This window comes from Rhamphochromis sp. 'chilingali' (assembly GCF_963969265.1).
Source record: "Rhamphochromis sp. 'chilingali' genome assembly, chromosome: 11".
Lineage (NCBI taxonomy): Eukaryota > Metazoa > Chordata > Actinopteri > Cichliformes > Cichlidae > Rhamphochromis > Rhamphochromis sp. 'chilingali'.
This window is the reverse complement of record NC_137938.1, coordinates 25,873,881-25,901,491: the sequence shown is the minus strand read 5'-3', so window position 1 is coordinate 25,901,491 and position 27,611 is coordinate 25,873,881. Positions and strand designations below refer to the sequence as shown.

General features: G+C 40.5%; 1 protein-coding gene across 2 annotated transcripts; it reads right to left on the bottom strand.

Moving 5' to 3' along the window:
* Positions 1–3,498: 3,498 nt before the first annotated feature.
* Positions 3,499–27,611, bottom strand: znf574 (zinc finger protein 574). 2 transcript variants are annotated; one of them, XM_080896111.1, is made up of 10 exons: positions 27,529–27,611; positions 20,405–20,562; positions 14,897–16,079; positions 14,596–14,810; positions 13,918–14,097; positions 13,569–13,663; positions 11,477–11,571; positions 6,402–6,550; positions 5,859–6,146; positions 3,499–4,472 (listed from the first exon to the last, which is right to left on the bottom strand). In XM_080896111.1, the coding sequence occupies exons 1-10, from the start codon at positions 27,539–27,541 to the stop codon at positions 3,873–3,875; spliced, it is 2,976 nt and encodes a 991-aa protein (XP_080752237.1). In that variant the 5' UTR covers positions 27,542–27,611; the 3' UTR covers positions 3,499–3,872. The 2 variants fall into 2 exon arrangements, with proteins under 2 accessions (XP_080752237.1, XP_080752238.1); XM_080896112.1 differs by lacking the exon at positions 27,529–27,611 and adding an exon at positions 26,847–27,304.

Genomic DNA, 27,611 nt, shown 5'->3' with positions numbered 1-27,611 from the left:
TGGCCAGTCCAGCTATGTTAACCTGCAACCAAATCTGCAGCTCCATACAGCAATGTTACGACTTAGATTATATTTTATAACTCATAACTCTTATGTTAGCTGCCCTCAGTAGCATACTGTCTGAAATATTCGACGGCTGCAATAATTCTTTAAGTGTAATTTTTTCCTTGGTATTCTAATTTCACCGAAGTTTACTAAACTCAACAAACTTAATATTACTTACCGGGACATTTATTCTGTCCTCATTTTCTTTCACCGAAAAATTGTTTCGTGCAGTGCCGTCTTTCGTGCTTGGCTCTCCTACCTTTGCTAACTTGATGCACATAGCGCAGAAGCCAATGCTGCATTCACTTACACTCTTATATCTGAGCTTCACCGTGAAAACATAATCGTACATTTGATATTTGATTGAATTTTATTGTTTTGCCTTTGGGGTGGCACCTGGGGTGGCCAGTCTGGTTGGGGGGGGGGGTGGCCTGTGCCCCCCCAGGCCACCCCGCTGGACACGCCACTGCGAAGTTGATTAAAATAAGTGGCTGGAACAGCAGCTAGCTAAAAGGTTAGCTGGAAAAGTGAGACATGGTTAAAACACCTGGCAGGAGTTACCTGCACACGTCATGCTAAAATGTTTAAAGGTAACACATATAAAGCTCACTCACTTGCCTCTAATGAAAAAGTACTCCAAATATTGCTGACTGCTTTTACTTTTTAGGCCACACTTAAAAACTCCATATTGACTCGGTAGCTGCAGTGCTGCGCATACCTGGAGATAAAAGCCAGAAACAGCGCTCGTGGCGTCCTCCACCTGCTCGGGACACTGTGATGTCAGCGAGTTTGCTGCTCCGAGCTAAAAGCTGAACATGCACATCCTCTCCAGAGGGTCACTTAGGTATTTTTAGTGTTTATGATACAAGCAGAAGTGGGAATCAAAGGGATGCCCACGGTGAGAGAAGCTACTGCGTGTGCTCGTTTCGGGCTGTTTCGTTTGCAATGAGGACACTCGTGAATATGTCGGTTATGTGGCTGCATAGTTGCAGCATTTCATTTGCTTGTATTAAAATTAAGAAAAGGCCCTTATCTCTCCCTGCTTTAATAGCTTATACAAGCCATGATTAATTTTAAAACATAATTGCAAAAATCACCACAGCACTTGCAAGAATATTAACATAATATTACTACTCTAGTGTACACAAAAATCAGTTACTGTGCTGCCTGAGACAGACAGACAGCTAGATAGATGGATGGATAAACTCAACTCGGTTTTATAAATGTTATATCTCCTCCGATCGATGCTATAATGACTGAACATCTCACCATTTTAATGAGCGGTTATTTTTTTTAAACACTAGATCTATTTCTGTATGCCGATTATTTTAAACGCTCCATTTTCATAAACACTGTAATCTACTTGACAATGGAAGATCTGATCACTCTCCTATTATAGTAAATAATTTTAATGAGTGCAGCTCGTTTCAGCCGCATTTGCACATTCACTCTGTTTAGCACTTTGCAAAAGACTTGAGCCACTCTTTACCTCTTCATATTCACCCGATTTCATGAGCCAGGCTTTCTTATACTTTTACTTTTTAAGGCGATCTTGACTTTGAATATTGCCTTGGACATTTCCGACTCATTTTCAGTCCAGCCTTTGTCCCATTTTCAGAGGAATGTTTACTTTTTAAGCCACTTAACACTGACCTATGAATCATTCAAACATAAAAAGGCACATAACTCAAGGGATGAACCAGAATCGTGTCTACACATAACAGACAACTTGGCAAACAACCAGTTTTAAATTGTGTCTTTAGGCTCTTTGTTACTAGCAGCCTGCTGCAAAAAACCACATTTGTTCTCATTTATTCAGTTAAATTTACAGAAAAAAGCCAAACATAGCAAAGTTTGACATAAAAGTCTATTTCTGGACCAAGAAGTTGATTCTCAAAGAGCTGCTAAAAAAAAAAAAAAAAAAACCCAACTATTGAGCAGTGGAACCTTAAAACTTGAGAACTGGGTAAGTGGAGAAGAGAATATGAAAGTTGTGTCCTTAAAAAACAGAAATAAATTGATGCGGACCTTCAGTTGATCCTTCACTGAAGCCTCCTAACTTAAGGAATGAAACAGTGTTCCAACTACACATAACAGACGTAGGAGTTATTTTGTGAAGCAATTAATCACATTTTTTTGTTTAAATCATCATCAGTATGTACAGAGGTGGCAAAAAACTCCTGGGCAATTCACTGAAATGCACAAACTCAGTTCTTCAGTAAACTACTGCACCCGTTTTCCATTTCCAAGACAAAATATAAAGAGGGGTGTCTACAGACAGTACTGTAGGTTTTTTAGTAGTTAGCATAACTGCAAGAAACTGCACTGCATGAGAAACCTAATTAAACTACAGACAAGTAGGGATTAAATTACTTTTACTTTTTTCTAAATGACTAGGATTAAATTAAAAACCATGAAAAGATTAAGTCTGATCTACTGATGACATACCGTCTTCCACAGATCAAAAAGACATTCGCGCTGCAGTTAGTGTGCCCCACCGGTCTCATGATTTCCCCGCCAGCATCAACAATTTCATTATGTCTGCGTGTTTGTGTGTTTTTGTTTCAATGTCAAGCAGCAGGTATAATAAATGGCACTCCACCAGAATATCAGCTCTCATGATTTGCCAGGAAGAGGGAAAAAAAACATGTATTTATTGACTCACAGGCTTTTGAGTGTCTCAAAAAAAGCAGCGAAAAGCTCCTCAAGTTTTGGCACCGGCTTCTTTTTGCTCCTCAGGAGCCCTCTATTTCCTGATGTGCGTCTCACTCTGCAGAAATGCTGCCATTTCCCCATTTCAGTTACCCGCACAATCATCAGCATTTCTGCCTCTATGACATGAAAACAAACTAAGACTGAGTGCCTCTGCGTGTATGTGGTCTCAAACCCCCCTGTCAGCAATCACTGGGTGGGAGACAGCCATAAACTGCACTTTAGAAGCCTATAATGGGCTACTGCAGCGCTGGCAAAACTTATATCACATTATGCCTCTTCCAATTCAGACACAAATAGGATCATTATTTTTGATAACTATACAGCAAGTGCTGGATAATTTCATTACACAACTTGCCACTGCATAATGCTGTACTTCAGTTAAATCATCATGAATCTCGCCGTATCCCTATTATTATTGTATTTAATTACAGCACAAAACAAATCAATAACGTAATGTCCTACAAATTATTGGAGCATTAGACTTGATCTACACACATTACTCTGCTTCGCTGTGCCATTCGCTAACATCAGTGTGTGTCTGTGTGTGTGTGAGACAGAAAGAAACAGCGGTTTCAAAATCTCGACAGCGACTGCTGCTGAGCGGGTCTTTATGTTTCTCAGCTCAGGCTACTTCCTAATGTTGGCTGAGGTGCCAATTTACAGCAGGACCTATAAAGTCTGTCCCATCTGATGAGACGGGGGCAATGCCCTCTTGTCATCCACCTAATGAAATGATCGACGCTCACAAGAGTGAATGCTCAAACGTTTTATTATAAAGAAAGCAGAGAACACTTCATAGGCAACCACGTCGTCCCCTAATAAACAGGGGCAGTAAATGCACACAATCAGTTCTATTAGTCTGAAAAGCTAATTTAGCGTGTGAGTGTTCCGCTCAATGTCTCCTCTATGTCATAAATTCACTTGTCTGCTCAAGAAAACTTATTAAACAGGTGGGGAGTTTTGCTTAAACTCTCTTGGAAATCTGCCAGACAATAAACGTACAGGGTATTGGCTTCATCTGTCAAAATATTTAGATCACCAGCAGTCTATATTAGCGATTAATCATTCAGTGTTTTTCATGTCCTTGTTGTCCACGATTTACTAAGCTACCTTCAAACAGTCTCCTCCATAATGAACTCAATGGTATGCTGTGGTGACTGGCTCGTCTCCACCATGGTGATTTCACTGCCGTCCATTGTGATGGTGGGAACAGTGATGGCCTGAGTTCCCAGTACAGAGGAGGGCAGAATGACAACCTGCGACGCTCCCTCTAAACTGCTGAGTTGATCGGATGGGATCATTACGGTCTCGGTAGCCCCTTCAGCTCCCTGCAGCACGTAAATGGTCTGCACAGAGCCAGATTCGACCTCTTCCATGGTGGCCAAAGATGACAATGCTTTGGCTCCCTCCAGCACCTTCTGGACCTGAGCAGCTTCAGCTGCATTAACCACCTGCTCCGCTGTTTCCGGAGGCAGGTCCCCGTGAAGTCGGATGTGTTTATCCAGGTTGGAACGAGACCGAAAGGCAGCGGGACAGTGAGGGCAAGGGTAAGGCTTCTCGCCGCTGTGGGTGCGGGCGTGCTCGGTGAGACGAGCGGCGACGCTGAAACTCTTGCCGCAAATCCAGCAGCAGAAAGGCCGCACGCCGCTGTGGATGCGCTCATGATCCTGCAGATGGGGCAGCTGGCGGAAGCGCTTGCCACATGTGGCGCACTGGTGGAAGAACAGAGAAGAGGGGAAAAGGTGAGAGAGAGGCGAGAAAGTTAAGTTCACAACTCTGGCAGCACACAAACTCAACTGCAATTAATTCCTAAAACCTCTCTTTACATTTTTCTGCAGATGCAGCACTCCTGGCTGAGACACAGAAAGAGCAGAAAGAAAATGGGATAGGGAAGACAGAGGGGGAAGGACAAATACAGAGCAATAAAAAGATATCATCATCATCATCAGTCCCACACAAGCAATTAATTGTTTGGTCAATAAGACATCCACACACCAGATGAAAAAAGAAATGAAGGAAATACGTCTTCAAATATCGTGTTTTACCTGACAAAAGCTGAAAAACCAGCAAATAAGAAGCAGAAGCCAGAGAACATTTGTCATTTTCAGCTTCGTCACAGGCTAATGATGAACATTCTGTCGCTGAAATAATCGATTTGACTAAACCCTGCAGCTCTGCGTGTAAGGGGAGTGTAATAAATTACACAGAGTTACACAACAGAAAAAATATTAGCAGTGATCTAAGAGCTTGACTTTTCTAAATAATCATTTTAGTAATCAACAGTTCAACGGCATCATTCCTGCAACACCAACATTTGTTCTGTTCACTCCCAAATGAGCGCAGACAATGAAATAAAAGTAGATAGATGATTAAACCTGAAGCACTACAGGGGAGTAACAGTATTGAGCTTTGCTTTGATTCCCACTGGGGACACTCAGATTGAAATTGCAATCCCTATTGACAGATCTGCAGTTTCAGTATCTCTGTGAAATACACTCTAATATAATTACTTTTCCTGTGAAGTTTGCTCTTTATAAACTGAGCAAACACATATGTTCCTCCAGGAACACAAGGTATATTTGATATAAATTAAAATGTATCCCCGTAACTGCCTCTGTGTTTGAGAACCGGTGCTCCTTGAACCGCAGTCCTCAGCCTGCCTGATAGATCATGGCTCAAAGCGAAGCCACAAATATTAAATCAATTTCTAAAGCTGAGATGGGCTTGGGTGGGTCTATAGTTGATGTCCTGCCTCGTCACCAGAGCAGCAGAGAGACAGGGAGAGAATCCCAGAATAGTAACAGGCACAGAGGGGAGCTGACAGGCCCTAACTCAGCCCTGCCATTAATCACAGGTACACAGAGAGGGAGAAAACACCCGCAGGACACACTCTGCACAAATGGCCATGGTCCGGAACCAGAGAGATGGCCGCAGCTATGAGCGGGTGTGACCGTGGATGGGGATGAGGCAGTTCTCAGTTTCATTTTGAAATACAGGTGTTTAAAAGATTTCAAGACCTTGTATAAAGAGAGAGAAATAGGATTCTTAAGACTGAAAGAAACTACCTTTACACAAGTACACGCCACAGTGCTTCTTACCTCAAAGGGCCTCTCATCAGTGTGTGTCCTCATATGAACGTTGAAGGTGGAATTATAGGCAAATTCCTTGTGGCAAATCTGACAACGGAAGCGGGGTCGGTTTTTGGACTTGCTGAGCGTTCCTTGAAAATGCGCCAGCACATGCTCCTCCAGGGCACTGTTAGAGATAAATCGGCGGCGGCATGGCCTCACTGGGCATTTGAGAGGTGTCTGGCCTGTGTGGGATAAACGATGAAGGTCGAGGCCCTCTTGGGTCATGCAACGGTGTCCACAAAGGTCACACTCAATCTGAGGGAGGAATAAAGAAAAGGAAGGGAAAGGAGACGAGAGGGAGACAAACCAGAATGAAATGACAGAAACGGTGTCGTCATTATCTAAATTTTTGTCTACTTATTTAAAGTACAATGTCACAATCCAACTCCAAATGTGGACCGTGAGACACATCGCCACTCCCTCACTAACCCCGTCAGCTATTCGATTGGAAAAAACAAATCACACTCTGGCTCACATCCTCTCTTTAAAAAATTTCTTTATGTCTCCAACCTGTCCAGTGCAGCGTCCTCGGCCCTGGCCCCTCCCACGACCGGTATTCTTCTCCTCTTCGGTAGTAGGACAACGCTGGAGATGGATTTCCAGCACTGATTGGTTGATAAACTGGGATGAGCAGTGAGGGCATGTCGCTGGCTGCTTGTCTGTAATGGAACAGTGTCGGATTTTAGACAGATGGTCATAATTTCTCGTCATACTACACGCTAATGGCCGTGTTGAAATCTGATGGCTGGTTTGAGCTTGCCGACTGCCTGATGTTGGGCCAGCAATCGCGCAGTGACAGGTGGTGCATACAGAATCGGCAACAGTGGCCAAACAATCCGCCGCAGCCAGAGTCAACAAATAATGTGGCCTCTGTTTACCGTTTATGATTCAAATTGGCAAATCGGTGCCAAAAGATGCAAAACATGAGTTGTTGCAAAGAGTCCAAAAACAACCCGTCATTTAGCTCACCTATTAAAAAATGACCAGCGGCCCTTTTTATAATGATTCACAAAGACAACAAAAGCGACTAACATTTATTGAGCTCAGCTGTGACAAGCTGCTGCTCTTTGCATCACCAGGATGACATCAAGGTGGATCTCATTAAACATATTGAGTACTGGCCAGATGTAACCGATCCCCATCAAACAGAGTTACTTTATCAATATCATTTTGAAGAACAGTTTATTAACTTTTAGTGCATTCATCAAGTCAGTGGGTCACTGACTGTTTAATGTTATGCTACTACAAGATAAAAATGATCCTGAAGACTTTAAAGCCAAGTATAGAAACGTTACGCTTCAGGGGAATGGTTGATATCAGTATAGTAATCAGACTTGTAGAAAAGCTACGTAAGGTATCACAATCATGCCTGTGAATAGAAATTCAAAAAATTATCAGAGTGCATTTCAACATTTTTTACATTTACATCACCCTATATTAAAAATTATTTGCTTTTGGAGTGTTACATAAGCAATTTGATTAGTTTATCTTGGGCTCTGAGAACTTTTCATTAGGGATGTTTCCAGCGACTAATGCACTAGCTGATTGAGTGAGAGAAGAAATGTAAATGAAATTAATTGTCTAGTCAAGTCTATTAAAACACACTCAGATAACAGTCAAAAGGGAGCAATCTAATGGATGAGGTCAAATGCTGCCTGCACAAATACTGCATGTATTCAAGAGCTATTTGAAACCTTTAATCCCATTATTTGATAACCAAATAGTATTTTAAATGATGCCCAAATGTGTGCCAATTTGTGGCACATATTCACACTTGCTGCACACAGAGTCACGTCACATTAATTTCCCAAGTGTGGCTGACATTAGCACCGCCACCAGCCTTTTTTATTCAGGTGTGCAGAATGTGGTTGAGTTGTCATATGCCAGATTGCTTTTCATTTTGAAACAGCCAACATAAAACTGCAAAAGGTACAGCAGAACTGTACTCGTCGCTTATTTACAACTTCCCATCACACAATGGGGTGTTGCCATCTCCCAGAGCTGCAGCTCCAGCTAGCTGCATAACATCTAAGATGAAAATGATAAAAAAAAAAAATCATATGTTTAACCAACTAGTATTGCTGTTGCCGACTAGTGACTGGAACAACATTTACAGATCAAGTCAACTGGTCGCACAGTCAAACATACTTTTAATGAGCATTTCATTTCTTGTTTAATATATAAAAGCTGTTATTATTTATTGGTTAATCAGTTATTAATTTCCGTGATTAACTTGTTACCTATTTGAGCTATACAACATTATAAAACTGCAAAATTGTGTCAATTAGATCATTCATCATCTAACTGATTCATCACAACCAAAGTAAACCAAACTTCCTCGCTCCCTGGATAGCTTTCAAAAATCTGGTTGGGAAACTGCTGACACTGATGGTTCATCATTAAATCCATAGGACGTCATGCCAATAACTTGCAATTTGCTAACCATCTGTACAGTCTGTCCCAGTGGGGGAGATCCACTCTGCTCCCTATCGAAAACGTCTAATTAAACCTTTAACAAGGGCAATCTCAGCCTATGGCACTGGATGGATCAATAGATCAATCTCTCCAAACATTTTTCTCAGAGGAGCCCTGTACCTCTGACCTCTGCCGCACGCTGACTTATCAAGCGTAACTAATGAGGTTGGTGTGCCAACACCCCCTGATTAAGATGAAGTGTCAACATGTTGACCCAATTCATTTGCCTCCACCTTGCTCCTCCACTCCACATGGCACGCTAATCAATAGAAAGTCATTGACCTAATGCACTGAAGAATGCATATACCATAGGCATATTTTTGTAAATTAACAACAAGCAAATGGTTAGAGCCATTTTTGGCTGAATCTGCATCATTCTACAATCATTCAGAAAATCATCTCTAGTTTTTCTATTACAACAAGATATGTAAACAGCTGGGTTCTCGGCATCTCCACCACAATTTAAAACCCCTTCAATGATAAATAGTAAAACTTTGGAAATAAAGTAAGGATATGGGACACTGTGTTCACCTTATGGTGCCCTGCCACTTTTTTTTTTTTTTTATCTCCAGTTCAGACAGAAGTGTATGCATTTATCCAGTTTGTTGCTAGCTAACGTAGATGTCAACAATAAACATTCCCATCCAACAGCAACCAGTGACATGCAAAAATCACACACATATCCTCAATCACTTTGTAATACCTGTAGTGTAGGAGGCTCCGTGACACCAAGAGGGACATCATGTCCCTGAGTATCCTGACCAAAGCAACCTATCACACTTTTAAGACAGATGACCTCTGATGAAATATGCAAAGACCCGTTTGCAGTAGCATACCCATAGTCATCCTCTCGATCTTCACCATGCCCAACTGCAAGTTGGGAAAACCAAGTGTTGTACTTTGTTCGTCTTCTTCTCATAGACATAGCATTTCTTTCCCCTTTAGTCAGTATGATAGTGAACTGAAGTCTGACCACAAGCACTCAAGTGCAGGTGAGTCTCGCCAAAAAGAACAAAGGAACAGTCTCGTCCAAATGAGCAGTGAACCGAACAAAAGTGTGTAATGTTGACCTGAAGCACAAATATCACCCACATATATCATCTCAAATGCAGCCCATAATGTTGCCATGGTAGTGGTCTGCTGGTACCAGCTGCTCAAGACGCTGACGACACACGCATGATGTGTCAGAGGATGAACAGAGCAAACTGTCCAGAATATCATTGCGTCATTATGAGCAACTAACATGTTCAGCTTGGCATGTTCCAAACTGACAAATTTTTGCTTCAAAGTCATGCTCAACAGTTTCTTATCAATATGCCCTATGACGAGTACTTTTGATGCAATATCTTTTGACGTGTTATTGATGAGCCGCCCGTGGGCAGAAACGAGAGGGGTTTAACTTATGTCACAACTAAACCCAGAAAAATTTGTAAACTGTAAACATGCCAACCAGACATAAAACATTTGTAATAGTACAATAAATGGTGTGAGATGGCTTTTGTTTTCCTAATATTAGGGGATTGTAAAAGAAATTACTTATTTAAAATGACCCATTTCTCAAATTGTTATAAAATAATCACATGAAAATGATTAATTCTATTTATTTACACACATTGGCAAACATTAACTCATGGTCAGAGTAAGAATAAAGATATACAATTAGTTAAATCATACCAGAAGGTGGCAGTGCTGTGTCCCTTTCTTTTAACTAAAGATGCCAAGCGGGTTTGGCTCTACCCACTTATTGGAAATATTTTGTCAGAATCTCATATAAAGGGATTTCATTGATTTTATTTTAATATAATGTTAGTTTTAAAGCTATGCATTGGTAGAGGACATTTCAGCGTCTCATTCTGCTTCTTTGTGAATGACATCTTCTCTTAGGTTACACAGAACAGCACAGGTTCTCAGTATTTTCTCCCTGTCGGGAGTATGATTGACTGGCAGCGCCTCGGAAAGTATTTTCAGGTGTTTCCGAGATGAATGCTATCAAGCTACAAGGTGCAATGACAACTACACAGTTAACTGTGTTCTGACCGTAGTAATGACTATGATATTCTCCTCTGGAGTAGAGCCTTTCAGGGCTTCTGCAGACTGATTTCCGACAAGTCAATTATCCTTTTTTTGACAGGACAGTAATCTTTGAAACACTGGGTCAGTTTCAACTATTGTGTCCTTAGTAAACAATGGGACATAGCACCTTCTCCCTAACATCTGCTATGCTACTATTCTGTTTTCACCTATTCAAAAAAATACAATATATACATATTAAATTCCTGAGCTATAGGGTCATAAAAAGCTGCTGAACATGATAAAACTATACGAAGGCTAAAGACTGAGCCAACAAGTGAAAGCTGGATAGAGGTCACACAGTAATAAGATGATACAAAGTGTCCTGTGTGGTGGACCTTAGGGGCATTAAGCAGTAAAGTGTGACCACTATCATCATCTTGTGCATCTTTAAATTTGGGTTCCAAATCTCCAAAATAGACATTTGATTATCGTTCTTACACAATGCTCAAAATGTGTACAGAAGCATATCATTTGCCAAATTGGCATAAAAGCTGTGTATTAGCATTACTACCAATATCGATATCTGGTGTGTCTAAAAGATGCTGATAGTAATTATATAACGCAAAAGCTTTGACTATCACTACAATTTATTCTGTTCAAGGAGGCATTTATCTTAAGACCCAGGAGAAGCCCTTCTGGCATTAGCTTGCTAGCTATTAGTAAATAACTAAACAATAATAAAACAGACTCACTTGTTCTCCTCTCCAGAAAAATCCATGATTTATTACAGCTATCTTGTAGTCCAGAAAGTTTTCAGGTAAAACGTGTCGTAATGAATAAACGAATGGCAGTTTTGTTTTTCATTAGCTTCTTCAGTTCTCATTGAATCAATGCTTGCTGATTTAAAAAAAAAAACAAACAAAAAACTTTTTCTCTTCCTCTTTGATGGAAGTAAGATTAACACATGACGCAGTGCAAGAACTCGGGCAAAGAATAAGGTCAGAATAATGGACACCAAAATCAATATCAAAGAAAATCGGGCTACTGCTTGCTAACTATAAAAATATAAAATACAAGTCCAAGTCTTGAACTCTTACCCTGATGTATGAGGGAGTGCAGGTCCAGGTCTTTCCTACGTTTGAAGGCCTCTCCACATTCGCCGCAAGGGAAGGGGTGGCTGGTGTGCAACAATCTGTTCAAACACAGAAGTATTAACAGATTTTTTTAATGCTACATTCAAATAGAGCCAAAAACATTGAAATCATAGGCCAAGGACATAAACATATACAACATACATATATAACAATTATAGCTCCCAATATAAATACTTAAGCAGTCCTAATTCAGAGACACATAAAAGTGTGTGATTAAAGTCATGTTTTGGTCTTAATCTGCCACCTCGTATGTACTTAGCTGTACGTCAGGTCAAATGAGGGGTACCGGCGTAGTGTACAAACAACCGGAGATAAAAGAACAGCAGTAAACTGGGAGGCGTCAGGGTTAGACATGAAAGACTATATTTATCCTCTGCATAACGTTACACTGAGTATAGCCTTAGGGGAGGAGAGAACTGCTAGGATGTATTCACCTACTCCTGCATCAGGCCTGTTTTTACAAGGAGAAAACAAAAAAAACACTTCTTTGCTGTGCGTGCAGCTTCGCGTAATCAGAACAAGCAGGGATGATGTTTCAGTTTCCACAACTTTGCTAAATATTACATACAAACAAATATCTGTATTAATCCACCACATGACTAATTCAAAGTAAAATTGGAAGCTAGAGGTTATGTGCAAAGACCATCCAAGGCCAGAGTCTTTCTGTTCCCTGTTAAATGACAAGAGAATTCAATATTTCAGGGACAGTTGACCTCGAGCCAGATAGAAGGATTAAAATCCCCGTCAGGGTCGCCCCCTTCAAGACAGATGTTCTTTGATGAGCAGGGGTCACGTCACACGTAAAGTATCAGGGTTTAAATTAGATGTACACTGACACCTAATTTAAACCCTGTTGATTCATCAATATTTCAATCAGCAGAAAATGAGCTCAATGTTGAATCATTTTACATGCAAATGAGACACATTTGTATGCTGCAGATTCCGTAAACATCTAAGACGTCCGTACTCTCCTCTCTACCACTTTGGAAATACTCTTATTTGCTTTCTTGCTGGAAGCTTCAGGAGAAGTTTGATACCTTCATCTTTTTATGTGTAAAGGTTTATTTCTGAGCTTGGGAATATAAAAAAATGTAATTCATTTAAAAAAAAAAAAAAAAAAAAAACTAACCCACAATCTTAACTCAAGGTCTTAGTATTGTGTGTCCTCATAAAGAGTGTGCGTTGCAGTTTAAAGCTCAGGATAAAGGTAGTAAAGAACCTTGAGTTAACACCGTTTCAAAATGAGATCGTTCAGGTTTTAAAGAGTTTTTCACAGAAACCAGTGAACTCGAGGATGTCATCAAGACAATGAGATGAGCCTTTTCTGCCCCTCCACATTTTCCACATGTTCCTGTTCACCAAAATAATAATTTATTAATCTCCTACAATTATGTCGATTTTTTCCTCCTAGATATTGTAACAGTAACCATTTCAGTGTTTTACGTAACATCAAGATAATTAAAAGACTTAAAATGATTACATTTTGGTGAAGTCTTTGGGTTTAATGAGGAAGAAATAGTGACAATAGTACTTAGCACACTAGATCATGTTAAGTCAATATTATATACATATATACACACACACACACACACACACACACACACACACACACACACACACACACACACACTGTAGTGTACATCCTATCCCCCTTGTTCAGCCAGGTAGGACATGACCAGGCTCTTTCTCCTGTTCTGTGCAGTTATCGTTCTCATCTTAATTTACTGGGCCTGCGTCTGTCAATCATATGTGGCTCAAGGGCACACAGACATCTCAGTGTGTTTGCTACACAGCTTAAAGGTCTTGCTCAGTGGTCGGACACGGCTCAGCTGCTACAGCTCCCGGCAAGAGGGAGGGAGGTTTATCTAAATCCTGTCCTGCCTTCTGTTTGCAAATGTAATTCTAATGTAGTTATGCGGTAAACAGATTTTGAATTTGATTGAATATTGACACGTTCTAGTTATTTCCACCAACACCAGCAAAATACAAGGTGCCGAAAGTAAAAAAAATAACGTCAGAAAAAAAGTGTTATTACTTGTGATGGTTGAGTTGATCCTCGGTGTTGAAGCGTGAAGGACAGTTAGGACAAGGGAAGAGATGAGCAGCTCCTTCGTTGTCCAAACTGCACACCTGCATTGACAGACACAACAATCAATATCGATAAAAAGGGTTTCACCAGCAAGATACTCACATAGTGACTTAAACTTAAATGTAGCTTTTTATTACAGAACACATTATCTACCATTTCACCTACTATCAAAATCACTTCCAATATCAATAATATTCAACAATATCTACGAATATTAAGATATTTTACAAGATTTTGAAATAAAATGCTCAATCAGAGAGCTATTGTGATTAATATTAAATGGCGGAGCTGGTACCGGTTTGCGGCCACGCTTGCGGCGAGGTAGTGTCGATGTGTGAATGCGTTGGTGTCTCTTCAGGGTGGCTGCCTGGGAGAAGTTCTTGCCACAGACATCACAGCTGAAGGGCTTGTTGCCCGTGTGGCTCATGCTGTGGCGCAGCAGGCTCTGCGAGTTGGTGAAGGACTTTGTGCAGACCTTCACAAAAACAATAACCAGAATTAGTGTCAACAGTTTTAAACACTTTTTGCAAGCAAATGAAGCCGTGTTGAAGTACAGAAACCTCTGAGCGAGTCACATATCCCAATTTTTTAAATGAAAAGAGGTAAGAGAATTACAATTCTTGAAATGTTTCAGAAATTTACCAAACACACACACTTATTTCCCTGTCGTCTCATCAGTTCTATATTGTAGAAGCCGTCTTCTTTTTACTTGAACCTGTAACTTGCTCAGCGATGCCCAAACTTTTGTGGACATTTTCATATCTACATTTGCTCAGATTCTACTTTTGTACTTTAAACAGACGTCATTATGCAAAGACACCAAGGAATCTGTCAAACATAATGAGGCTGGAGATGTCAGCCTTCACTTCACTTCACAGCATTACATCATCTCATCAAAGTCTTCTGCACAAAAAATGTAAGTCATTCCTGAGACTCGAGACAGAGACACCCTGATTGAATGTTTGATTGGCACCTTGCAGGTGAAAAGTTTTTCTCCGGTGTGGCTGTAGACGTGCGTGCGGAGGAAGACGCGTCTCGTGAAGGTTTTGCCACAGTACGGGCACACGTGCGGGAGTGGTGTTCGAGCCCAGTCCTGTAGCAGCTTGGCAGGCGGAGGGTGATTGGTGTTGTCCGAGTCTGCACCAGTGTTGGCCTCTAATTCTTCTTTAATATCTGAACTCTTGTTTCCTGAGTAAAGAACAAAAATTCTTGTTAAAAAAAACAAAACAACTACTGCCTTGTAGTTGTGTTTTAAAGTAATGAATTTCACTTACCTTTGAGTGCATTAGCACTCAGGATCCTGAAGGAAGGCCTGCTTCTCTTAGGAAGGGGGGAACCTGATTCACCAGCCGAACCAGGTGAGGAAAGCAGTCGCTTTGTGCTCTGTGGACTATCCTGAGGTTTGGTGGTGGCTGTTTCACCAACAGCTTCTGCCCCATCAGCCACCTCTGTCACTGGCATGAAGCGATGCTGCCGCCAATGATACAGGTACTGGGTGGTGTTCATGAAGCTCATATCACAGTGGGCACACGTGTGTAGCGGCTCATTAAGGTTGTGCTTCTGCTTACGATGTGTAACCAGCCCTCCCTCGTCGCTAAAGCTCTGAAGGCAAAGGGTGCACACGAACAGCTCGGGCTGTGTGAAAGTGGCGTCAACACTGGCGGAGGCAGAAGGTGCACCGTGGTCCTGCTGATCTGCGCCATTGCTCTGAGTAAAAACCTCTGAAGTCAATTCGGTAACCTCTACCGCCTTTTCCTCGCCCTTCTGTCGGTGCTGTTTTCGGTGGTAGAGGAAGAGAGTGGTATTTAGAAAGCTTTCCCCACACACGGAGCAGCGGTGCAGAGCTTCCTCAAAGCCGTGCTGGGTCTTGCGGTGAGCCACTAGTTCTGACACCAGGCCGAAGCACGAGCCGCAGTCCACGCACAAGAGCACAGGTTCAGGCTTTGGCTTTTTGTTTGCCCCTCTTCTCTTAGGTGACGACTCATCTGGATTAGAGACTGAAACTACCTCGGAAATAGGAGGATCAGAGCTCTGAGATGAATTGGTCTCTGTACCTTCCTGCTGCTCCAGCTCATGCAAAGCTTTTTCAACTGCATCTGAATTGATATTTTTGTTAGTTTCATGCTGTGAGAAAGAGGATTCAGCGACTGAATATAAAGGTATGGTTGCACTCTGGACTGAGGAAGTCTCTGGCATAGTTTCTGAATCTGGTTTTGACTTGTTCTCAGACATGTCAGACTGCTGACATGCCCCTTCTTTACGGTGCTGCTGCCAAAGTACAAGGCTTTTGAAAAGTTCATCACAATCCCCACACTGGTAGAGGATCCTGGGCTGATCTGACGATGTGCTGACTTCATCCTCAGGGGGAGCACTTTCAACAGCCTGCACAGATGGCTCTTCTGCTTGAACTTCAATCTGTGGGAGTGCATCTGTCTTTGATATATTTATTATATGTTGCTGCAAAGACAAGAAAGGAAAAAGAATAAAGACACTTTTTAAAATCTTTGTTTATACAAATAAAACGACTTGTTGCAATAACAAGTCAATACGCTTTGGGTTTTTTCCTTTTTTCCAGTTTTATTCTTTCTAAAGGATGAAAGATGAGAATTCAGTGTTGGGGTACTCAGGTCAATTAAAGCAGTGTGTGCTTAGAGCCAAGGTTCCCCTGAGAGCTCCAGACAACCAAGATAAGGCCTCAGCCTGGCTGATAACAATCAAAAGGCCCATCAGGGTTGCAAGGGTCACTCCACAGGGTCTTACCTTCGTGCCCTCCACCCATTTGGATGATAAAAACAGAGCATCAAGGTCGGGGTTAAAGGCATCTGGAGCTGTCAATCACAGCTGTTCAACATGTCTCACATGTAATGATTTGTATTTTCTTTGTTGTGGTATTCTGGAGTGTGAGAACTGAAGACCACCCTCAGATGTGGTCTAGCTGCTTCACAACACACACACCTACGCAGCCATCACCCACAACATTGAACCCACTGGTAGGCAAAGTGAGTAACATCGATCATCTCGTTAAAATCAATGACCTGCTGGGAAACCTTGGCTTCTGGCATTCGTGTGGATCAGTGCTTTCAAATGTGGCCAAAAATAACACTTAATTTTTCATTCAAAATTCCCACTGTTGTGACTTTGACTCACACAGGATGCAGTACTATGGATGGATAGCGCTCCGCTAACCACACAGCAACGCTGGGTTTAACAACTTTTGTTGGAGAAATCAAGCTTCAAATACTGGGTGGCTCAGAAAACAAAGGCGGCACTGACAGTGCTAATTTGTTTTAAAATTATGAATTTTTACAACCAAATATCTGGTTTTAATTAAACTTCAATAATCAAATTAAGAGTAACTGTTCATAGCCCTCACATGGATGGTACTGTGACACATGTGAGGTACCTAAACACAGTCCAGGTCTAAGGAGCTAGAAAAGAAAGCAACTGGACTTTTCAAAATTTCCTGAAGATGTTTAGCCTCTCATCCAATGGCTTCTTTAGTTCCAATCATGGAGCGTGCCAGCTATTTAAACCCTAGTGGGCGCGGGGGGGGTAAAGTCCCTTAAGAGGGTTGTTTTAGTCCAGGAAATGTTTATGTACCTCCCAGATAGCAGAAACATCTCTCCAGCAAAGAGTTCAAGGCACTGACCCAGCCTCCAAACTCCCCAAATCTCAATCCTGCAAACCGCGACCAGGAAGCCCTGCATCCATACCCAAGTTAGGAATGTAGTTTTGATAGTGTGCATAAACATTATATAACATATAATACATTTGTTGTAATAAATAAAAAGCAAAATACACATGCTGCCATTAACTGCCTTTTGACTCACGTTTTAAAACTAATTTCACTGACTTTTTATTTTAAATGATAGCATCGTTTTGTGTTTGTGCTCTTTAAACAAACATCTTTACAATAATGCCTGCTTGTATTTACTCTACAAATCCACAGTGCTGTAAAGCTCAAGCAGTTTGCACAATTTGTATTTTTTTCCTACTACAGAAAAAATATTAATTGAATGTGTCATAAACAAAAGCAGTAAAACGCTAAATATCATCTGATGTTAAATGTGAGCAATATGTTTATTTGAGTTATGGGGATTTATTTTAATTTATTGGGGTTTTTTTGCTCTGACTGATGCATTTCTCCTGCTCTTCTTCCTGCTGGCGACTCAGGATGCAATCTGTCTGTCATGAGCGCCGCCGCTTTATGGACGTATGGTGAAGACTGTAAGGATGGAAGTCCAGGCACAAGCTTTGACAGCCGTGCCCTACTGCTAAACGAGGGGCAGTGACTGCTTTTAACCCTGCGGGCTTTCTGAAGCTGTCACAGGAATGGCAAATAAAAGAAAATAATAAAAAAGAAAAGTGGCAGCTACTTCACAAGACTCAGCTCAACATGTCAAAGTTAAATGGAATAACTCTTTTCATTATGCAACTTTCAAACCCTGCAATTCAGACCACATTTTCAGAAGACTAATGCTTTCCCAAAGAGTATTTACCAACCTGAAAGCACACCGTAAGAAATAGTGAATACAGTGCATTATGTAAATATCTGCACCCCTCTAAAAGCCAAGTCAAAGAATAAAAACAACAGCAGTATTAACATACAAGAGGAAACAATACAGAAGGAAAACACTAAGGTGAAAAAATGGCATAGATGGCAAAGCTCACCCACAGAAGCAAAAGGGTACGGTGGTCAAAAAGAAAACAGTCTGTTCGTTATTACTGCAGCATGGGGACCACTCTGGTGATTCAGCCAGCCTCATTGGATAACATGTAAATGTAGCATCATGGATCTCAATCTGGTCTGCCACTTTCAGCACGTCCTCCTCTTCTTCCACTTTCCTCTGCTCTGGTTTATCCAATTAAATCTCAAAAATAAACCAATTCTGGCACATTTTTCTTTTAATCCTGCAGCTACTGCATCACATAACCCAGACCTTCCCAAAGTGTGGGGGCCGCAGAGCCATGGCGGGGGGGGGGGGGGGGGGGGGCAGTATGAAAAGGGGGGAAAAAAACCAAAACGCTTGGACACTGCTAGCACGGGGCGCCCACAGAAACGCAAAGCAGGAGATGAAGCATTGCCGAATATGTTTCCAAACCAACTTCATTCTAAGCCAAAGACTAGAAAATATGGTGAAGCATATCTTCCCTTTGGTTTCACCTGCACAAGTGCCAAGGTAGGTCTTCCCTGCAGAATTGGTTTTCCCTGTGAGCAGCGCTGGGCTTTTCAAATCAGGGACAAACAGTATCCCACATTCTTGATTTTTAGGTCACAAACACTTGTAATGACTAACTACTCCTGGCATTCTGGAGATGTTAGCTCTTTATACAGTAAAGTTACAGTGGGATACAAATAATATCATGTTGATCCTGCCACGATTTGTTCCCCCGGTTCAAATCATGGACAAACAGCATCCCACAGTTGTTTATGTTTTTAAACCCATTTTGTACAGAGAGGCATTTTTTGAAAAATGTATTCATAGTGATAGTGACGAACTCTGTATTCCTCGTCCACACGTAAACGCAAAAAAGGAGTTTTAAAAAATCTCTGTTTTCGGTGATTCGAAACGCTGTTTATGTGTGGATGAAACAGCTGCGTTTTTTAAAAATACCCGTGTAGGTGCGGACGTAGCGTAAAAGAGTTAGCAGTTTATTTTATTACTACCTGTCATCTATTGCAGATTACTTGTATTTGCTTAATTTTTTACTAAATGTTTGAGGTGTGAAAGAAACTGCAATGGAGCAAAATTTAGGTGTGTGTGGTTGGAGGATGTGTTTGTGCGTGTGCGTGCGGGGGGCGCGAACATTTTTCTTGTAAAACAAAGGGGGGCCTAGCAAAAAAATTTTGGGAACCACTGACATAACCTAATATATGTCTTTAAAAAAAGAAAGAAAATCTTGTACAAACCAACACTGAGAACAGGGCTTAGCCTACAAGTCTGATAAGTACAGACTGTGAGAGCTTATTCAAACTATAAAGCATGTTTTGTTGTTCATTCTGACATAAAAAGCTTGAATTAATAGTTTAACAGTCTATTCTTAATCTACTTTTAACGCACAACCACACGTCTCCCTGAGTAGTGACTCATTACTCAGACGAACAGCATGCAAATGTGTTCTTTTCTCATTACTGGACAGGAAGCAGTTGAACTGTTTAATAATCTTCTTACCTTAACACACAACTATTGTGAGTACATAACAGTAAAGGTTAGGGGTCTAGTCCTAATTCAGTCAAAATACAACCAGAGCCAAAATGGGAAGAATTTTCTCTTCTCCAAAGTAAATATGTAATAGAAAACCATCATGAACTGAGATTCTCTTCATTTTAATGTCCATTATGGGCAAACAAGAAAAAAATGACAACGCAAATGCATTGTTAACTTATATTACAGCTAATTTTCTGCCACTAACCCAAAAAGACTTACTGGTTACTCTGTGATTAAAGGTATGATGTCAGGGTGCACATAAATCAGAGACTAATATGCAGCAGCACCTTGAAATATGTCAGTAAATAATCACAAACAACACCATCTTAAGCGCTCGCACCAAGGTCACTATTACTTTGATAAGTAGCAGTGCATTGTGAATTTATGACTAAAGTTAAACGTGTCACTTCAAAGTCACTCTCCAGATATGATTCAGAGGCTTTTATGTGATCACACAGATGGTTATTTCAGGCCACGCTGTCATAATTTAAGGTTTTTAATCGCCTTTTTGTCCAGCTAAAAATCACAGTCACATGACAAAAACGGCGGAGTGGCAACTGTGTCAGCACTCACCTGTGTCTGCAGCACCGGGATGGTGACGGCGTTGGTTCCAGATGTGTCTGGCGGTTCATCGCCAGCAGTGCATGTCAACTGGTGCTTGAGGACCTCTTCCAGGGTGTTAAACTCCTGGTAGCAGGGGAAGCACATGTAGACGGACGAATTCTCCATGGCTGTAGGGGGATTAGAAATTAAAAAACATTTCATGAGAAGTGCAGCAATGCAAGCTGATGTAGATAAAAGTGCAACAGTTCTCAAAACGAATGCATGCTTTGAATAAGTAACATCACTACGTGAATCTTATACAGATCTGTAAGTGCTTTACATTTGGAGTTTGGTTGTGAACATTGCCCTCTTCTGATGAAAAGAAGTGTCTGCATATTTAATCAACACAGCAGCTTGGACACAATTGCCAGTATGCAAACTGTGGGATTGCCAAGATGACTCACCATGCACTGAGCCGAGCTAATTGTTATTTTGACCATGCAGGTTGCTGCTCAGGTGGAGACCTTGCCAACTCTTTCTCTCTGTCTCTGTGCCATTTCACGGCCTGAGCTTGTGTTCAGCTCCAACATCAATTAGATATGTTCTGTAATTGGACCCACTGGTGGTGCAGACTAGCTCACACTCCTGTCGAATGTAATAACCAAAACACTATGTCTGTAAGCCTTCCTACTCACAAGATAGCATTTAGACCTCCACAAGCAATGCTCCTCTTTGGAAAAAAAGAAACCTTTCAAAATGAAAGAAACCCAGTGAGAGGCACACGTGTTTATCTCTGAAACACATCAATTCAACAACGCACTTTCTGGTTTATCTTTTTAATTGGCAGACAACGAGGAAATATAAAGGTTAATACAGGCGATATAATTAGATTTTGTTTTGATGAGACATCTCATGAATAAGCATAGGGACTTAAGAGCAGTAATAAATTGGTACTGGTACCAGACTCACCAGTGCCAAAGTATTGATATAGGTCAGGGTGCTGATAATTATGCAATGTTAATTCATCCTAAAGGTAATCATAATGAAACCACGCGTGTCAAGCAAATACATGAAGTTACTATCCATTTACAGTAAGTGATCTCTGATCACGGCCTGCAGGGCCAACTGTTCAAAAGCGTTGGCACTCTTTACTACATTTAATGAAAATGCAGCTACATACAATACACTGGATGTGAAAGTTCGTTCTGAGTGAGAAATAACCTTAGAAAACACTAACAAACCAGAGTACTCTTTAAAGAAACTGTGACTGCTTCAGCAAACAACCTGCTGTAGACATCTTCAGTGCGGCCTCTCCGCAACTATCCTAATAGGACGTACTCAACTAAAATTGATTCTTTCATTTTAAAGATAAACCTGTGGTTATTAACACAGATAACTCTGGCACTAATTTTTTCTAATTTATGACAAACAGCCTGTAGACCTTGTCAGAGGATTGTGGTCAGACACTGAAAAGAAGTTTCTTTTCAATCGCTGGATAAGGGAAAATGTGATGTGGACAAAAGCTGTGCATGAGGACTGTTTCCAAATTTACTGTGAAAAGACTATAATTCTGCATCAGCACATGAGGGAACTGTGTGTTAAACCATAGCTGCTTTTCTGCAGTAGACCTCAAGGAGGAAGCATCACAAGGAATACGACCATCTATGACATCTCTTACTGTAAGCGCACTAATCAAGCGGCCAATTTCAAGTCACACTGATGTCAAATTTATGTTCATGGCAGGTGAAATCCCAACAAAATGCCTTGTGCAGATGAGTTATTAAAATCATACCTTAGAGAACAACTAAATTATTTCTCTTAGAACATAAATACAGTGTGGGGTTAAGTATTAAAAATGTGATGCAGAAAATTGTGTCTAGTCAGAAGGGGGGGGGGGGGGCGTTGCATTATAAGACAAGGCTGCGACTGATGGTATTTCACAAGTCCACATGAAGGCACATTGCAAAATGCCCAGGGACTAAGGGTGTTGACTTTACTCTTGACATTTCCACTTTATTCTCAAAATGAACACTAAAAAAAATCCTTTATTATATTTTTTCTTCTATCATACACCGAGTGGACCCCTAGTTTTTATTACAGGGAGTGCAGAATTATTAGGCAAATGAGTATTTTGTCCACATCACCCTCTTCATGCATGTTGTCTTACTCCAAGCTGTATAGGCTCGAAAGCCTACTACCAATTAAGCATATTAGGTCATGTGCATCTCTGTAATGAGAAGGGGTGTGGTCTAATGACATCAACACCCTATTAGGCAACGTCCTTTCCTTTGGCAAAATGGGTCAAAAGAAGGACTTGACAGGCTCAGAAAAGTCAAAAATAGTGAGATATCTTGCAGAGGGATGCAGCAGTCTCAAAATTGCAAAGCTTCTGAAGCGTGATCATCGAACAATCAAGCGTTTCATTCAAAATAGTCAACAGGGTCACAAGAAGTGTGTGGAAAAACCAAGGTGCAAAATAACTGCCCATGAACTGAGAAAAGTCAAGCGTGCAGCTGCCAAGATGCCACTTGCCACCAGTTTGGCCATATTTCAGAGCTGCAACATCACTGGAGTGCCCAAAAGCACAAGGTGTGCAATACTCAGAGACATGGCCAAGGTAAGAAAGGCTGAAAGACAACCACCACTGAACAAGACACACAAGCTGAAACGTCAAGACTGGGCCAAGAAATATCTCAAGACTGGTTTTTCTAAGGTTTTATGGACTGATGAAATGAGAGTGAGTCTTGATGGGCCAGATGGATGGGCCTGTGGCTGGATTGGTAAAGGGCAGAGAACTCCAGTCCGACTCAGACGCCAGCAAGGTGGAGGTGGAGTACTGGTTTGGGCTGGTATCATCAAGGATGAGCTTGTGGGGCCTTTTCGGGTTGAGGATAGAGTCAAGCTCAACTCCCAGTCCTACTGCCAGTTTCTGGAAGACACCTTCTTCAAGCAGTGGTACAGGAAGAAGTCTGCATCCTTCAAGAAAAACATGATTTTCATGCAGGACAATGCTCCATCACACGCGTCCAAGTACTCCACAGCGTGGCTGGCAAGAAAGGGTATAAAAGAAGAAAAACTAATGACATGGCCTCCTTGTTCACCTGATCTGAACCCCATTGAGAACCTGTGGTCCATCATCAAATGTGAGATTTACAAGGAGGGAAAACAGTACACCTCTCTGAACAGTGTCTGGGAGGCTGTGGTTGCTGCTGCACGCAATGTTGATGGTGAACAGATCAAAACACTGACAGAATCCATGGATGGCAGGCTTTTGAGTGTCCTTGCAAAGAAAGGTGGCTATATTGGTCGCTGATTTGTTTTTGTTTTGTTTTTGAATGTCAGAAATGTATATTTGTGAATGTGGAGATGTTATATTGGTTTCACTGGTAAAAATAAATAATTGAAATGGGTATATATTTGTTTTTTGTTAAGTTGCCTAATAATTATGCACAGTAATAGTCACCTGCACACACAGATATCCCCCTAAAATAGCTAAAACTAAAAACAAACTAAAAACTACTTCCAAAAACATTCAGCTTTGATATTAATGAGTTTTTTGGGTTCATTGAGAACATGGTTGTTGTTCAATAATAAAATTATTCCTCAAAAATACAACTTGCCTAATAATTCTGCACTCCCTGTAAATGTTCCCAAGGAGTGGACACACACACACACAATAGTGGCTTTGTTTATCCAGATAAATACTCTCAGTGACATTAAAATGTCTTTTTCACAAGAGATCTGGCCAAGAGGGCAGCAGAAATTCCAATATAACATTTTTATAAAGATATTTTAAGTGGTCATAAAGGACCAGATTGATTACAGTGTAGAACACAAGTACGTACAATAATGCAAAGTCAAAAAAATACTTGCAAAACAAGCCATTTCTTTATATTACATGCAACTTCTTTCCTAAATCCTGTTGATTACAGCCTATTTACCAGTCTAAATAAAGCCATTAGACATTAAAAAAAACATACAGAGAAAGAAACACACACTATTGGCACACAATATTTAGTATTTACAGCATGGTGATGTATGTGAGATAAGCCATAAAAAAGTGTGTCTTACTGCTCTGATTTTGGGTTTTTGAGCAACAATAGTTTTATTTAACAATGTAATGAGCTTTCACAGGTATTCCAAAATCCAACTAGTATCTTTAATGGATATCTGAATTGGCCTCTCTATGCCTCACTGTGAGGTTGTAGAACCACATGGATTTCTCCCAGCCAATCAATAAAGATAAGGCTACGTGACAGATAGCGGTATCATTGCATGAGAGGAATCAGCAGTGCCCCGGAGCAGTTAAAACTTCAGTGTTCTTCTAGAAATCATGTTTTTTGGCCCCTACCTACTTCCTCACCTGTGGTCATAACTTCCAAACCAAGTGCTGTATTTTGATGAATCCCATTATACATTATCTAGTTCAACAGTTGTTCTAAATGTTAAGACAGGTGTGTAATTTGTGTGTAGCATTTTAGAAATTTGTGAAATGTATGGCATAAAAATGGTGGGAAGTCCATTTTTAGACTTATAGTAGTTGTGTCTAGCGAAACACTATTTCTAAAGAATACAAAGTAGCAACATCATTGTCAATGGACCTTACAAAAGTTTATATCACACTAACCAGTAATACAGTGAGAGATTTAACCCATTACAGACATTTTTAAGCTATAAATGGTAAAATGTTTTGTTTGTTTTAGGATCTTATAGTTGTGCAATTTGACCAAAAACTCCCGATATAAAAAAGATTTCTCATCCCGACAACGATATAAATCGCAGAAATTTTACATTTTCTGTAAATTCTATGAATCTCGAGCAACTGAACTTGCGTGAAGTGTTCTCAGCTGGGCGCCGTGTACGTGGAGTCGAGTGTTTTGACTGATGCATGAAGCTATACATTTTTAGACATAAGTTGTAACAGCTGCCTTTTTCTTTGTACTTATTACATGGTGTGCTGCATAAAAAAGCCTAGTCTAACATTTTAGTCTAAGGTTTATTTTGAGCACCTGACGGCTTTTTTGCTCCTAATCCATAAACCTTCTCCATACTCTTCTTGCGTGGGTGGTTGAAGAGGTCTGTCATGTTTGAGTCTGTGGTGCGGACCGGTTTGCGGCATAACTTGTATAGTACAGACTTTTCATAACCATGTGGAAAATAAACAAGTGGACGGCGGAGCCACACAATGGTCTTACCGCCATTGTTACTAACAAAAAAAGTCGCTTGTCCGTCTGTAGTGTGGTTATTGTAAATATAAGAGCAAGACAGAACTTTAAGAAATTAATATAGCTACTACAGTGATCAGCAAAAGAATGAAAAAAAAATACTGCCGGAAACAGTCTATTTTACGACACCAAGAAACAAGCGATATAACATGAAACGATAGATGTTTTCATATCATCATCCGATATGTATGGTCATATCGAACAGCCCTACTTATAGCAGTTTTTAAATCATACTTAAATTGTATATATTTGTTTTTCTTATTTCAGGTATTACTACTGGTAAAACTGACTTATTATTTTTATTATTATTATTAATAATAAGAAGAATAATAATATTTGTTTTCATTTAATTCTGTATAAAAAAAAATAAAATAAGTGGTACCACCAGTATTTATCTTTCTATTTTTCCCCACTCTTTGTTATACATGAGTATTTTTTTTCAGTAGATCTACAATTGATGATTTCTTTTTCCTTCAAAGTGGCCTCAATTTTCACTCAGATGTACTACTTTCCTTCACAGAAATCCACTTTGGTCTTTTATGTAAGAAAGCTGATCATGTAACATTCCACAGAATAATACAGCCTGTATTTCAGTGTGTACACATGATCCCAAAATGAACTTAAGTCTTTGAAGTATAATGTTCAGCATCTTACTAAAGATTACTGCCACCTTACAGTACCATCACAAAGTACCATGAAGCAGTTGGACAGGATTGTGCTTTGTGTTATATGTTTAAAAATAATAATAATAATGCCAAAATGCCAGCATCAGTCAAAAAAAAAAAACCCCAAAAACAAAAAAAAAAACCCTAGATAAACAGTTCGAGCTTTTTTCATTTATATATATATATATATATATATATATATATATATATATATATATATATATATATATATATATATACACACACACACACACACACACACACACACACACACACACTTAAAGAAATGTTTACTCCAAACAGTGAGAAACCATATATAGTAACTTAACTGGCCTTTACTTACAACATGAAAATGAACATTTTACACACGTTTAAAAACAAAGTCAAGCAATAAGCTTCATATATAAATGGATGGATAAATCTCGTTTTATGCCATTTGTTGATATCATGGCATACCAGTAACGCCCCACACTGTGTCTGTTTGGGTCTTTCCTACCTGCAGAAACTGTAACGTCTTACTGACTACACCTCAGTCAAGCAATAAGGGAGAAAGAGAAATGTGATATACAGTTGCCAATTTACCTGCAAGCACCTATCATTATTTCCCTCCCTACGGTGTGCTAATATTGCGCCACGGTTGTGTTATTTCAAATGCTAGCCGTTAGTTCAGAGCTGTTACTGCAGAGACAATGTGACTCGGATGAGGGGTGATCTAAAAAATAAAAGTCACTCATGTTTCACGCATTCAAAAACGTCCCGTTTGCTTCGTTGTTGGAGGTCTGATATGAAACAGCTGGGAGGAAAGCTAATCAGCGAGCTAACGAAGGCTAACCGTTAGCAGCCCAAGAGCTTTATCTCGGACCACCAGATTGCTGCTAACATGCAGCGATGGCCATCTTCCTAAAGCTACTAACATGTCCGCGGCGTGGCAGCCAGCTATCCTGCTAGCTCGGAAGCTAATAAAACACCCTGCGTTTTACTCCTTGGCAGCGGGCGTCAACGACGCATTTGCTAGCGACTAAACCCTTTTACCACTTGGACCACTGGTGCTTACTTTCTGATATCAAGGAGAAGAAGAAGAAAAGACCGAAGAAGAAGGGCGGGATATGCTTCTTCGGTGGTATAATGGCGGCGACAGACTAAAAGTTAATATTAGCTGTCTCCCCCCGTTGAAATCCTCCATACATAAATCTCAGTTTGCGATATGAGACCATAAGAGCAGTATTTTTGTAAAAATAAGCCAAATATATTCAATAACACTTACCTAACTCGGACATTGCTTGTCGAGGAAATAGGACAACTTCAGTTTTTTTCCGTATGTTAGAAGGTTCGTGCTGATTGGCTCGA

Excerpts from the sequence above, each read along its gene's own strand:
- znf574 (XM_080896111.1), bottom strand. Across the intron at positions 14,811-14,896 it reads GAGTGCTAATGCACTCAAAG|GAAACAAGAGTTCAGATATT; the intron begins GTAAGTGAAATT and ends TTCTTTACTCAG. Across the intron at positions 6,551-11,476 it reads GCACTCCCTCATACATCAGG|ACAAGCAGCCAGCGACATGC; the intron begins GTAAGAGTTCAA and ends GTTCCATTACAG.